Source organism: Bombus impatiens, unplaced genomic scaffold (assembly GCF_000188095.3).
Source record: "Bombus impatiens unplaced genomic scaffold, BIMP_2.2 scf_0749, whole genome shotgun sequence".
NCBI lineage: Eukaryota > Metazoa > Arthropoda > Insecta > Hymenoptera > Apidae > Bombus > Bombus impatiens.
The window spans coordinates 76,120-90,986 of NT_177168.1; the positions used below are offsets into that span (position 1 = coordinate 76,120).

Consider the following 14,867-nt stretch of genomic DNA (forward strand, 5'->3'; position numbering starts at 1 on the left):
GGTCGACGATGTAGTAGCCGGTGGTGACATCTCCGATGGAATATCCATCAAATCGAAACTGTCGTCCGGTTGCTCTCCGTCCGTTGTCGTCACCTACGATTAAATACTCATTTTTCGCTCGAACTTCTCATCCTCTTTCACGCGCACATTCGCATACGCGTTAACACGGTTAACCCGTACACCCTCGATGACCTTACCATGGTGAGCATCGTGTTGGCGCTGTCGGTGCTAGTGTTGATTGTTGTCTCGGAAGCGGTGCTCGAACCCATAACGACCACTTTTGGAACGGTGCGACAACTGCGACTTCCGCCTGCGGATTTAAAGTGCAGTCTTCGTAACGCGGAGGCAGCGTGAGACAACAAATCGGTTTCGCGCGAATTATCCGTTCCATTGTGACGATGTGCGCTGGCATTAGAAACACGCGATGTTTGCGACTGCGACTGCGACTGTGATTGTGACTGCGACTGCGGCTGCGACTGCGACTGCGACTGCGACTGCTGCTGTGACTCGGCTGTTGCCGAATCGGTCCCATCGCTACCCCTTGAGCTGCCACCGTTTTTACGGTTCGACCCGCGACCATCCACCAGACATCCCTGTTTTCATCAAACATTCACCACGCCAACTGATGATCGCTCTCACAGTTTCTCTTTCTTTTCCGTCTCCACTCTCTCTTCCTCACACACGCGCGCGCGCACGTTCATTCCATCCATACACTCCTATCCTCCTATCGTATCAAACACATCAATCACATTTTCTTTTTCTCTTTCTTTACGTTATTTTGCCAATTTTCAATACTCACGTGATTTCTATGTTCCGGGGTGGAAGGCGGATTCGGTGTATTTGGCAGAGAACCCCCTGTGGGGGTGCAGTGCCGCAGTCGCGCCAGGGCCGTACGAAGCCCCTCCGTCACGAGGCTCTTTTATTTGATCTTGGTAATGCCGCCCACTTTTCTCACCTCTCCGCCAACGGTTTTCTTCTTCACTCCTTCAGTACTTTCTCTTAATCACTTCTTCTGTCCTATTATACGTCCGTCTTTCCGCCCGTTCGCCTTATTTCGATACTTATTTCCCGGCGCTTCCTTTTCCTTTATTCCCTACTTTTCTCTTCTGTTCTATTCATCCAACAAACCGAGTCGAGTATCGGTAAGGAGGAGAGTCAAACGGATCACAATACGTTTATGACCGTTATGACACAAAATCTTATTTCGCTTTCTCTCCTAGCCCAGATCCTCAAAAGAATGCGATACGGAAATCGACATTTGTATTATCTGCAAAAACATTAAACCGATCTAAGCGAGTTTTGCTTCGATCGTTCCATGTAACTGGTTGTTCCATACGAAGTCGATACTTGGACGCGCCACGTCTTCATCCTGTTCGATCTTCGTCTCTGTTCTTGCTTTCAACGGCAATCTCCTTTCTTCGATCGACCATCGATTCTTAAGCTATTCGGAGCTGCGTCTCTGTAACGCGAAACGATATGATCATTCGAATCCCGCTCGTAATAGCATCGGTAGTTGAAAATCCTGCCACGTGATCGATCAACGCGATGTCAAATTCATCGAGCGTATGAGAAAAGTGCACGTAGAAATGGCGCGAAACGAATCGTTTTGTGAATGAAAACATCCTTTTCGATTGGACGCCAATTGTCATCTGATTCAACGGCTTTACTTCTCTTTCACAACCTAGCTAGCTTAGGTCTACATATCCAACCAGATAGATAATGTTTTCGGATCGATAACGAAACTAAATCTGTTTGTTGTTTTATCGATCATTGACCAAATCGATATCGAGCTGCTAGAATGATCGTTGATTCTTACTCACTTTATAATCAAGGAAGGGGGGAGACAATAAGAGAGAGAGAGAGAGAGAGAGAGAGGGAGAGGGAGGGTCTGAGAGTGTTTGTCAGCGATAAAGACCAAGAAAATTACATGGGTCAACGATTATCGATGATTTGAGACAACCGAGAGAGGAAATATGTATCGTCGGTTGCAATTTAATTGTTAGATTTTCAGCGAGATATGCATACCTATTATAACGCCATCGTTCTTGCATTCTATGCTCTATACACATATTCGCAATTTCTGGACAACGATAGAACAGTTTATTCACGATCCAGAGTTCGTTTGCATCCCTATCTTTAATTTGTCCGTTTGCTCGTTCGATCACTGGAATAGTTCACTCTGTTTTATATGATCACGCAGAATTGTATCTCTCGATACGGGATGCAAACTTACGCACATCGTAGATCTATGAAATTTGGATCTTGACGAAATTTAACTAAAATCCAGACACATTGGATTGAAAAAATTCTCATTTGTCACAACCAATACACGATTGTACGTGTATGAACGAGGAAAGGGAGCCAGTGATATAGTAACTGGGACAAAATTTCAACAGCAAACAGGCCAATAATTAACCGTGAAAACGATCAACAACAACATACTGCGTGCAAAAGAAAATGTGTAAAGAAAGCAAGAGATGCGGATCGAGTGTGCAGGAGGTAACCTGCACCTAATGGATCGAGCAAAATACGATAACAACGTTGTCTATTTATTACATATATATGTCTATAATTCGCCTAATCAAAAATAGCAAGAAAAGTTTACAGTAATACCTGCTGCGTCTCTTCGAAAAAATAGCTCCTTCTACCTTGGCATTCCACGGATTACTGGCGTGTAGTACCGAGCTTCGGGAAAGGACATTAGCGCTTGCGCTTTTACTCCAGAGGGTGAAAACTGCTAAACTAGCAGCACCGTCGCACCCGATCTGCACCAACTCCCCACTCGCTCTTTTCTTTCTCTTCTTCCCTTCCTATACTATCTTTTCCTACCATTGCAACATGTATTAATCTATCCCTTTTTTCTTTAATCGCATTTGTTGTGCATTTTCATTCGACCTTTTCAACGATTTGCATTTCACATTCTCTCATTTTTTATTTCACCTCTATTCTTGTCTGTACAGTTTATATTTTTGCTTCATATTTTCCTCTAGTAATAATATTAAATGCACCAATTCAAATCAATCGAAAGAATCTATACTTCCAGATGGCCAAAAATCTATACTTTTAAAGATATTAACCCAACAGGTCCAACACAACGACGATCGTCCCATTTCAAGCAAACGCGTGGAACAAATCACTCTTGAAACAGGGAGATCAAAGGATGTACAACTTTTACAAATATCGATATTAATATCGTTACGCGATGGGAGACCAGAGATGAGAAAAGATCGTCGGTTCGAGTCGACTAGAAAGCCTTTTCGATGAATCGATCGAACATACTTATGCAGCTCATTTCTGAAGAAAGCGGAGGAAATAATAAAACGAACGAATAATAGTAAACGATTGAATCATTTCGTTTTAACTATATCGTACATGAAAATTCTATGAATGAAAGTATCGGAAAGAGAGCAAGGTAAATTTAAAGGTTCTATTCATTAATGTCAATCCGATCTCGTAACCTTAATGAGATATGCACGCTATATCGAGCAACTTCTATCGAACAAAGTATTGCCATATTCCTGACAAATTATTGAACCTCATAAATCTGTACATCTGCGCAGATGCGCGACCATTTTCTGCGTGTTACGAGCTAGTGCCGTTCACCTCAGTCACCTTTGCCCCACATTTTATCTTCCACCGTTCTACTTTTCCACTTTGCATCTTTCGTATTTCTTTCGCACGGGATACGTGCTTGCAAGTATTGGAAAAGAACAACAGTCGACAACACTAAACGAAATATGCTTCTTTTCGTGAGATAGCAACAAAAAAGAAAAGAATTAGAGAGAGGAAGAGAGGGAAGGAAAACGTACGCGTTAGCAATCTGCAAATCGATGATACTCGCGTGGTCTTTGTAGCTGAACGATTTAACGCGATTTACACACACGCCCTCAAGTTTACCCGAAGCGCACGCGAGTTGATCGACCGCTTTGTCAAAACACCAACCGCATCTATCGATCCAAGGCTTCCGCGTATATTCGCGTACATTTTATTCGTGCGTTACTTTTCGCATGTAAAAACAAATAGAAAAAATCAAAGTAGAAAGTGAACCAAGAGTAACGATCCAATACAGAAAAGAAAATCTTTCTTCGTTTCTATCGCCGTACATTATCGACGACATTGAAAATATTCCTACAGCTACGAAGAAAACGTTCGATCTTTGACAAACTTTTTTAAATACCTGCATTTTGTGATTTTCTTTTTTTCTCATATTTTATTTGTTCTTAATAAGCAGCCTGAAGGATCCTGTTGCCGATTATGTATTTTTTCAAATATTATAAAATATAGAAGGCACATACGGTACTGCATACACGTACAATCGTTCGTTCTATCCGTTTCTTCGAAACGATACTTTTCTTACACAGCAACAACGCACTTACGATCGTTTGTACATTTATACAGGTTTGTATGTACTCATCATATGTGCGGTGAAATATGCATTCATCTTTCTATACGATAACTTCTGTACATGTACGTGTATTTCCTCATATTCAAAATATAATAGTAAACATTACACATAGTGTAGCTTGTAATAGTTGTAGGTCAGGGCTTTGATCAGCAATCCTTGCGAAACGAAAGCGTCGATACTTCATTTTGGATTACAAAATACCATTGTAATTTTGAATCTTCATCTTTTTTTACTCATTCTTTCGCCCGAAAAATCGACAGTTTCGAATCGTCATTGTATTGTTTCTCGATCTTAACTTTGTTTTGTCTCTTCATTGATTTTCTAGCTTGAGAAGAAACAATCAAACATACGACCATCTCGAACGATATCGCCTTGAAATACTGTCACAATTGCGTTTATCTTGTTTATACAACATTCATCATACAATCGTTTCATTTTCAATAAAACACGCTCGCTTTATAACCTCAGTGCTCGTAACACGAGCAATGCTTAAGTCATCCTAAAATTAACGTATTTCTATCTCGTATATGTTCGTCTTTTGTCATTATCCTCGTCCTTGTCATTTTGTCGTCATTGTCATAATCATCGTCATTGTCGTCGTCGTTCTGGTCCTCGTCCTGGTCATCGTCATCGTCGTTGTTGCGGTGACATTACATCGGTAGATAAAATATTACGATGCTACCTTAAGCATACATACTTATCGTTAACCTTCTTTTACTCGTTTTTTACATACATTACAACTTGTACATACATTCAATCAACATACACGATGTAAAAAATCGCACGCGCATACATACAACATACGTTAATAAATCCCTTGTAAAGAATTGTTATTTCTCATCGTTTGAATCATTCGTATTTTTGTTTTTTTCTCCTTTTTGTTTTCATATCTTGAATACTAGCATTTGTGTGTTCACGTTAAATTTTTCACGTAGAAGGCAGTAAAAGTATTACGATTAAATTGCGGTGTACATAAAAATTATATCTGGATTTCGATTTGATCAATATTGATTGATGAAACTTTCGCACAAGATATCAGTACTCATCCCACAACAACAACAATAACAACAATAACTCTCTTTCGTCTGTTATTATCTAGATGCATTAGTAATAAAGGGTACGATCGAGTCAATAACTATCATTGAGACACGTTGAGATGCGATCGTAAAATGGTTCGAATAAATTTTAATGTTGGACAAGGCGCGCCGCAAAGTGGTTACGCCTATTAAACTAGTACGGAACGTATCAGGAACTTGGTCAAGTATAAACAAACTATGGGTCCATTTCGGGAGGAAATAAACAGGATAACAAATCTTTCAATGGAGAAATAAATAGAAAAATGCAGGAGTGAACGAGGATCGGGCTGGGAACGATAGATTTATGCGTATAAAAATAAGAATTTATCTTGATATTAAAAATTTGTCTATCTTACGGATTAGAACCAGCGCATCGTCGTACTCGAATATTCTAATTATACGAATTTCGGAACAGTCTCAATTATTTATACGCGTATATGTATACATCTATACACACACGTACGTACATGTACGTGCAATATGTACGCGCGCGCGCGCACGTGTGTATATACATATATATAAAAACACACAACATACACACATGTATGTATATACTTACATACGCGCGTGTGTTTACTCTCGAATTCAGTATAATTGTATTCCGTTTCTATGTGAACTATAACAAATAATCGTGGATACAACGAGAGTAATAGATAGCCATATATAATTTTGTCGTAAGAAAATCTGTCATAAATCGAGGAGAAATAATGTTTTGATTAGGCACAATGCGACCATGTTATCAAGAAAAAAGAAATGCGATTTCAGTTTATTTTTCTAACGAATTCTGATCGCAATTGCATCGGCGTTCACGATGCGTTATTAATCCTCGTTACCGGACACTATTTTGCGTACATATTTCGAAATGTGTTAATCGAACGCCACTCTTCCACTGTGATCTTTTCCCTTTCGTCGATAATACAGATCTCACAATGGACGAAAACGAAAGGAACACGATAGTTAATCATTTTCAAGCTAGCGCTCGATAATTAAACGCGATTGTATAAGTGGAAAACTCTATACCCTTTAAAAACAGTCTTTATACAGTGCTTAAATTATTATATACAAAATGTAGCAGATTAAGAGGTAAAAAGTATTTCCTTATCGTAAGTAATTGTTACGCGTTAAATTAATCAAATTCGCAGTTATAGGATTACATCGATTTCGTTCGCGATTAATCGAACATGGTCTTGACTCGTTATACCCTGCTTATATTTACAAGAAAGCTGCGGGTGCACAGTAGTCGGTCGATTGACAATATACTGCGTGCCTTACAAATCTCAATTACGTAAAAACGATCGAGGTATCGTTGTTTTCGTATTCTTAAATCGAAAATAAATGCGCGGTTTTTCAGTACATGAGCCAACTTTTTGCTCGTTCTTCAACATATGCTTATATAAAAAATACAAGTGCAAATATACAGATTTACAGGATGTAAATAGATGTAATCGGGTAGAAATCTCGACCATTGTATGAAACGGACGGGCATAAGACTTAAAATCTAGAATCTAAGTACATCCTTATCTATGTCAGAATGGATAACAAAATGTAAGTAAAGATCGTGCGATGTTGTCTAATGCACAATAAAAAAGAAAAGAAACACAAAAGAAACTTACATAGTAGTATAAGCTATCGTATCTGAGTAAAGAGTCTCTGAGTAAAGAGTATTGTATCTGAGTCATCGACCGCAGATCGAACGTGATGAAAGTCTGAAAGAAATACGAAGAAACAGATGGTAGTTGGCCAGCGCTGTCCAATCAAGTCGATTAAATTAAACTGTTCGTTCTTGGCCTCGATCCTTACAAAAGCGAATATAAAATCGGAGGAGTTTATTCGCCGTTGCTCTCTGCCTGTCGACTTTCCTCGACGTTCACAAGAAAAAAAAGAGAACGAGAAGAGGAAAAAAAAAATAATCCCTCTAAAAGCATCGAGTACAATTCTTCACGTGGAAGTGGCATATCATCTTAACAAAAATATTACGGCACAATTTCCCATGATTGCGACAAATAAAATTATAGATTTGGAAAAAAGTGGCGCCAAGCTAGAATACGCCTTTTCCATGTCTTCGCAAACTCCTGCAATAATAAAAATAAAATAATTACAACGATTATAAGCTGTATGATAACGGCATAAACATTGCATTAGTAGTGGGTATTATTTGATTTTGATCTAATCTTAATAAATACTTAATAAAACGCTATACAGAGTAATGTAATAACATAATGTAATAACGTAAAGGGAAGAGATAAAGCGGTAAAAGTAAAAAACGATAGATGCACGTTTGTTCGTTAAAATACCTTGACTGACAAGCGTGTAGGATCGCTCTTCTTCGATCTGGCCTCTACTACAGACACGATCCAATTTAGTTAACCAAAGTTCCTGTTCCGAGACTTGAGTTTTAATTGCTTTTCCGGTTACGGACGTCTTCTCTGTACTACCGTCAAATTGCATAGAAAAACAAAAAGTTTGCCCAAAACTTGGGGAAGGTTGATTAGTTTTTAACGACACTATCGTATACCAAATATTTTTTTCTTCCCAACTACCATGACAATAATACGCTGCAACAGCAACAACAATAAATATAATAAATAATAAATAAATAGGGGGCATAGGAGATGCGTGACTATGAAATGTACTACAAACAAATTTGATGCTTACTTATTTCTTCCGTATCGCATGTTTTCCCAATAAGGATTTCATTCTGATCCGACGAGGCACAGCCTATTTCAACATTGGTTCTTTTACAATCCTCTCTTTGCAGTTCTTGTTGTTGCTGATGTTGTTCTCCTCCATATTGATGATGATGATGATGGTGATGCTGCTGTTGGTGTTGTCGTTGCTGTTCGTACAATTCTTTCTCAGAAATATCCTCGTGCCAAGTCCTTTTTCTAGTAATTCTAGAAGAGTGTCTCTCGCTACGACGTTGTCGACGAAACGAAGTATTAGATGCACTGAATGGAGTAAATCCCAAGATAACATATCGTCCAGGATTAGGACACCTTCTCTGACGTAATGAAGAGCCTATACAATTACGAAACGAATCACATGGTAATATACATACATAGTACGTTTCACGAATTATACGATTAAAATGATCAACTCGGAGTATCACTTACTTATTAGAGTGGTATATGCCATTGTAGATGTGTCTGCAAGGGAACACGCCTCGTCTGGCATTATAGCTTTTTCATCTATACATGTTACATGTTCCAAATTATGAAAAAAGATAATCAGAAACACTCGAGAAATAAAACGTCGTGTTATACTTACCCGATTGCTGTAACTCTATAATGTGGTGATCTCTTTTATGAAATATCATGCAAACGTAGCCAATGTCACTGCAAGAGTAGTATATGTATAATATGTTACAATTACTTCTATATTTGTAATATATACTCATATAACGTACAACTGTTACTTACCAACCGCTAGTAACGTGAGCAATCAACTTTACTTTATATCCTTGTGTATTTTCCATAGGATGTAATTTTTCAAGATTATGACAAACAATCTTTTCTTCGTGAAACGTATCCCCATCGGTGTTTTGTACTTTAACTTTGAGTGTTGCATTTTTATTCGTAAAATGATAAACTTTAGTACCGTCTAAAGAACGCCAGTCATGATGTTCGGTAATCCATGAAGGATATTTGCATCTATTATGTTCTTTATCAACTGCAAATCCAAAGCCCAATATCTTTGTAAACTCACCGTCTCAAAGGTAACGAATATTGGGACAAATGAAATTGATCGAGGAATTTTGTATACCTTTCGTAAGCTTTATAGTTGGTGATCCCTCCGAAACTGTAGTTAGGCCGTTACAAGTTGGTTCACCTGATTGAGCGAGTAAGTAGGCCACCTTTCCCTGATGATGTGTTTTCTCTTCGTACAGGAAACATCTGCTCATGGAAAGGATAAAAACAAACACAAGTTTAACGTTTAAATTTTAAATTCAATGTGTAGCCTATCGAATCATGCATACCTATACATTTTTTCGGCACTCGAGATACTTCTTCCTTTTAATGTCCCAACGAGGTATTTGTTACGACCATCGTTCCATACAGCGAGACATTGTAACTCTTCCGCTAAAATGTAAAAACAAGAGATTCGTAACAATATTGATTGTTTTAGAATATGTGCATATATGTACGAAAACAACATTTATCCGTGAAATGAATAGATGACAACAATAATGTTTGCTTAAGCTTACTGTTACTCTCGCTTCGTTTGATATCCGGGCAAGCCTGATATTTCAGAAGTAATTTACTTTCGTCAGTACATTTCTCCCCAAGGCTAATAGGCATTGCGCATTCACCAAAACCCTTATCATAGGTAAACGTAAATGATGGTCCACTAAAAGGACAGGGTATCGGCTTGGAGTTTATGCGAAACATGGAATACAAAGTATCATCGGACTTAATGTTTGAGCACATTTCGTCCAAAGTGGTTTGTTCCGTATAGCACCATCCTGGCAAGAGAAACAAAACGAGTTTTACGTATTTGAAAACACAAAAGTTGCGAGAAAGCAACGAAACAAAGATAAAATTCTTTGACTAACCTTCACGAAATTGAATCACATTCTCATGCCGATCGTTAATAATTATACAATAATAGCATTTGTCACCACTGAAATGTCATTGCAAGGATTAGTATGTCTTCAAGCTCTAGGTTAGTCGTTGTTCTTTTGTTATGCATTCTGGAAAGAACCATCTTCAAATACTTACTACACGATGTACGAGTCCTCGGATCGCTCTATGCATGTCCTTTCGCCTATAACCGTTGTATTTAGGATAATGGGTGCGATTTTCCCATATTGATACCATTCTCCAGTCCATGCAACTGGAAACTCGCAAGAACCTGTGACAATTTTATAATATTACTAGATAAATAGTTTATCCGTTTTTGTTTCTTACTTGTTCTTAATTATCGTCATCTTACAATGACAAGTTTGATTATAGATTTCTACAATTTACCATTTAATGCTGAGTATTCCAACATTATTACACGTTACCTTAATGAAAAGAAATACATATATGTTTTCAATGTCGATGAAAAAGGAAAAGATGGAAATCACTCTACATTCCTCCAATGGGTCACATACATTATACACGAAATAGAATCAGTAAAGTGCATTTTACATGCACTTTACGTGCATTCGGCCCGCTATATGACTTAACAATTGCATGACATATGTATATTATATGAGTACATATGTATATTCACCATTTACAATGTGTACATCACCCAGGGATAACATCAGCAGTATTAACATTGTTGCTGAGCAGTGAAGATGTCTTTCCTCATATGAAAAGGAAAATTCTCGCATCCTGAAATATAAAAAATAATTAGATGTAATTGATTTTTTACATCTAAACTATTCTTATCAATCCTTTATGTTATCAATTAACTATTGCTGTCGCACAAAATAGTCGAATCATTTCCGATTTTTCTTTCTCTCTCATGCCATTATCTAAATTCTAAGCTATTCTAAATAGAACTTCAATTCGAAATTTCATTGTCTGTTATTAAATGCTTGTCTGAGATTAGAATACCATAGAGTGTTGATAGTGAATATCGATTTCAAGTTATTGCCATCTACTATTCTTATCATTTTCGTAAAATTAGCTCTTTGTATCACGTACCAATTCGAGCGTATCGTCCGTTTTCTAAAATGCGAGAAACCATAATGATGGAATATACAGAAGAAAATATTCATTACGATTACGGAGGTACGACGGTAACGAAAGGACGTATGTACAGAGTTTGACGGAATTGCGAAAAGCGTCTACGAAGGAAACCCCCGAGGAAGATGCATTATTTAGCAAAGTACACGTGTCCCGATCGGTTTCGTTCAACGTGTTTTCTCCCTTTACCGCGAACCTAGCGTGCACCTCTTCGTACCCTATCATTCGAGGGATGCGCGGATAGGCGCGGATCTGCGCATCGCAACAACCCTTAAACGTCCAATTTTTCTCCTGTTTATTACATATCCTATATTTGTTGTCTCTCGAAATTAACAAGCGTATTTTATATTTCTTCTAATTTCTACTTTTCTTTCTATACTTAGTTTCGATATGAATCTTCAAATTGCATAACTTGTTCGTTTATAACATCGATTCACACCGATCAACATGAGTTTAATCATTACTCGCGACATTCATTTCACGATGTGAGAGATGAAACCCGTTCTCATCGAATACACACGGAAATACATAATTCATTGACTGATTATCTGATGATCATCATGATTCATTGTCACTGGGAATTGGGGTTGTCATAAGGAACACTAACCTTTTTTGTATCTCTGGCATCGCAAATGCAAAGCTGATTCGAAGAAGACAGAACTAACAGTTTTAAAAAAAATCACCTAATGATATTCCATGATCGAAATTCAATATTTAAGTATAAAGTGATCTTGTTGAACATGAAGCAATTCGTTCAAATTTCAGAATATTTCGAGCGGAAGATAGTATAATATTGTTAAATAATTTACAATTACAGAACTCTGTCAGCATGTAAACTATTTTTAGAAGAGCAAAATGAAGACGAGGGATTACTGTAGGACGCGGAACTCGATTTTTCCTGATTGTTAATGTTAGCTGTTTCTTCCGCAATAATTAATTCAATTAATCTGCATCAAAGAGACGCGTTATACACGATCAGGTCCTTTATTAACGGAATGTTTTTCGTCAATTTTACCATGGAAGAACAACACACCACTCTTTTTACTAGCACTAGCACTATCATCGTAGGTACCACTTTGATACAAAAGCATCACCAATGAAAACAACTACATTAAACACTGATTTTTCTTCCTGTAAATGCATCACACGAACTCTTTTCCGAAATTTTTTCACTGAAATTTTTTGGTTTCATACGATTACACGAGAAACTAAATGAAAATGTAACACATGGAATATGCTACTTTTTATTATTCTTAATCTTCAAATAGTTTGTATTGGCAATGGAATTCAGTATTCACTACTATGTTCGACCCTAAAATTTTAAAAGTCTGTTTGTTAATTTGCTCACTTCTAGAAACAATGGCGGTAGCCTATGAACAGCGAGCAGAACGCCGCGCTGTTGCAACTATTTCTACGGTACAGTACAACACTAGGATACTACACTGTAGAACCAGCAGAACCCCAGCATCCCAGCATGCATCACTGAATATATAGACTGCTCGCCTATGAATCAAAATCGGTGTATGGTATGTTACTAAAATTTTAGTGCTTTCTTGAACCGTAGTCTTTGTCCTTTCCTTTTTCTTTTTTTTCCCCTTGCCTTGTTCCTCTTTGTTTTCATCTCCATTTCTTTCTCATGTTAATAATTGTTACGAAACGGTATATTATTTGTTGAGTCTTTCATCATAATCTTTCTTCTTGGAATAAATTAGGGAGATGAAGCGAATGAAGAACATCGATTGTTCAATCACTAACTCTATATTATAGTAAATGTTCTCTGTTACTGAAACAGTAATTACAATCGATGAAAATCCGTACGAACAAATAAAACATAAAACTATGCTTTTCAATGCTAGATAGAAATCTAAAAATTTCTAACGCACATTTATGCTTATGATATGTATTAGATAGAGAATACGATCGTACTTGTATTACGATTATGTAAGCAGGCCGGAAACTCGCTAGGGAAAATCAATCATCTTTTGAGCAAAAAAAGATCAAGTTGGAGAGTAAGAAAAGGATCCGTCCTACGTTCTTCGTCATCCGTGTCATATTTTGATATTTTTCTCCATTAATCTCCATTTTGATATTTTCCGACTCAAAATAAGCGCTTCTCTCTCTCTCTCTCTCTTTTTCTATCTATCTATCTATCTATCTATCTATCTCCCATCGGTGTTTTGTGATGATTATTGGATAGTTCCACTGACCGACGCTACAGTTTAGAGACATCGTTGTCAGTTTGGTAGAAAGGCATATCTGTGGTTACTGAAAAGAAGACTAGCGTAAGAAAGGCAGGTCTGATTGATTATTTCATATAGACACAATACAGTCATAGAGATAAGCATGCATATTGGTCGAGAGTATCACATATTAAACGAAACAATATAGCAACGTGTGACGATGAACGATATCAAGCAGTATTTCCCTTGCTCCTGTGCTGTTTCGCTAGTTTTCTTTCCAGCAACGTACCATATTTATGTGCGCGTTAATGAGATTGTAGTAATATAGATTTAGTGGTAGTATTATTAGCAAAATTTTGACACAATCTACCGGCTGCCAGAGAACTACCAGGAAATAATCACAAATCTCCCATCGGTGTTTTGTGATGCCCATCGGTGTTTTGTGATGATTATTGGATAGTTCCACTGACCGACGCTACAGTTTAGAGACATCGTTGTCAGTTTGGTAGAAAGGCATATCTGTGGTTACTGAAAAGAAGACTAGCGTAAGAAAGGCAGGTCTGATTGATTATTTCATATAGACACAATACAGTCATAGAGATAAGCATGCATATTGGTCGAGAGTATCACATATTAAACGAAACAATATAGCAACGTGTGACGATGAACGATATCAAGCAGTATTTCCCTTGCTCCTGTGCTGTTTCGCTAGTTTTCTTTCCAGCAACGTACCATATTTATGTGCGCGTTAATGAGATTGTAGTAATATAGATTTAGTGGTAGTATTATTAGCAAAATTTTGACACAATCTACCGGCTGCCAGAGAACTACCAGGAAATAATCACAAATCACCCGAGGAACGTCCGAAAATCTTTATATTATTGTACATTGTGGTTTTGCCAATACTTTTGATACAGGATACATATATAAGTTATATAAACAAGTTTGGACACGTTTATACTAAAAGCATAAAAAAGAAAGGTATTCAAAAATTGAACCATAAAGAAACAACATGAGAATACAAGAACGGCCTGGGTCTGTGCACGTGCGACACACATATACATATACATACAATGAATGTCTGAACAGAACCTTTTCTTGTTCTGTTTATATGTATGATTATGGTTTGTACATGGACAGTCGTCTGTGGGTTTGTCAAGTCGTATCACAGTCTAGTAACCTAGGGACTTTTGTGGAGGCACCTGTATCGACCTAAAATAAGAACAGGTCTTGGCATTCGCTAGGGAAAGCCGTTCGAAAATTGAATGAACCCCAATCTAGTCGTGAAAAATCAACATAACAGATCAACAAAGCCACGTTTTGCGCACGCGCAACGCATACATCTACATTGTCTTGTAGTATATGAGTGTCAAGACTTGTTTATACGATTGCGGACGAAACAATTAACTTTTATCGGTTCTACAAGTACTATATGGAATTATAGGGAAAACAATTATTTGGTGTATAACAAATAAGCGAAACAAATCGTAGTGACAATATTGTCACTAGTAGGCAGCCAATAACTGCA

General features: G+C 37.5%; 2 protein-coding genes across 10 annotated transcripts in view; both read right to left on the reverse strand.

Annotated features, from left to right (window-relative positions):
- LOC100740910 overlaps positions 1 to 2,766 on the reverse strand; it is a 12,431-nt gene extending 9,665 nt beyond the window's left edge. The window contains exons 1-5 of one of the 7 annotated variants that reach the window (XM_024370359.2): positions 2,614 to 2,766; positions 1,348 to 1,459; positions 800 to 1,267; positions 198 to 593; positions 1 to 93 (exon numbers count right to left, since the gene is read on the reverse strand). In XM_024370359.2, the coding sequence (XP_024226127.1) occupies positions 1 to 93; positions 198 to 269 (165 nt within the window). In that variant the 5' untranslated portion in view covers positions 270 to 593; positions 800 to 1,267; positions 1,348 to 1,459; positions 2,614 to 2,766. Of the gene's footprint in view, positions 94 to 197; positions 594 to 799; positions 1,460 to 2,605 lie in introns of all 7 variants that reach the window. The other 6 variants (XM_033322995.1, XM_033322996.1, XM_033322997.1 and 3 more) reach the window with 6 other exon arrangements.
- Positions 2,767 to 4,457: 1,691 nt separating this feature from the next.
- LOC100749259 lies at positions 4,458 to 12,641 on the reverse strand. 3 transcript variants are annotated; one of them, XM_012390249.3, is made up of 13 exons: positions 12,508 to 12,641; positions 10,699 to 10,802; positions 10,200 to 10,332; positions 10,034 to 10,101; positions 9,686 to 9,943; positions 9,458 to 9,560; positions 9,244 to 9,374; positions 8,901 to 9,150; positions 8,749 to 8,816; positions 8,595 to 8,669; positions 8,137 to 8,499; positions 7,776 to 8,036; positions 4,458 to 7,553 (listed from the first exon to the last, which is right to left on the reverse strand). In XM_012390249.3, exons 2-13 carry the CDS (start codon positions 10,799 to 10,801, stop codon positions 7,438 to 7,440), a joined length of 1,929 nt encoding a protein of 642 aa, XP_012245672.1. In that variant the 5' UTR covers position 10,802; positions 12,508 to 12,641; the 3' UTR covers positions 4,458 to 7,437. The 3 variants fall into 3 exon arrangements, with proteins under 3 accessions (XP_012245672.1, XP_003492534.1, XP_012245671.1); XM_003492486.4 differs by having other exon boundaries at positions 11,767 to 12,616; XM_012390248.3 differs by lacking the exon at positions 12,508 to 12,641 and adding an exon at positions 11,118 to 11,360.
- Between the last annotated feature and the right edge of the window lie 2,226 nt (positions 12,642 to 14,867).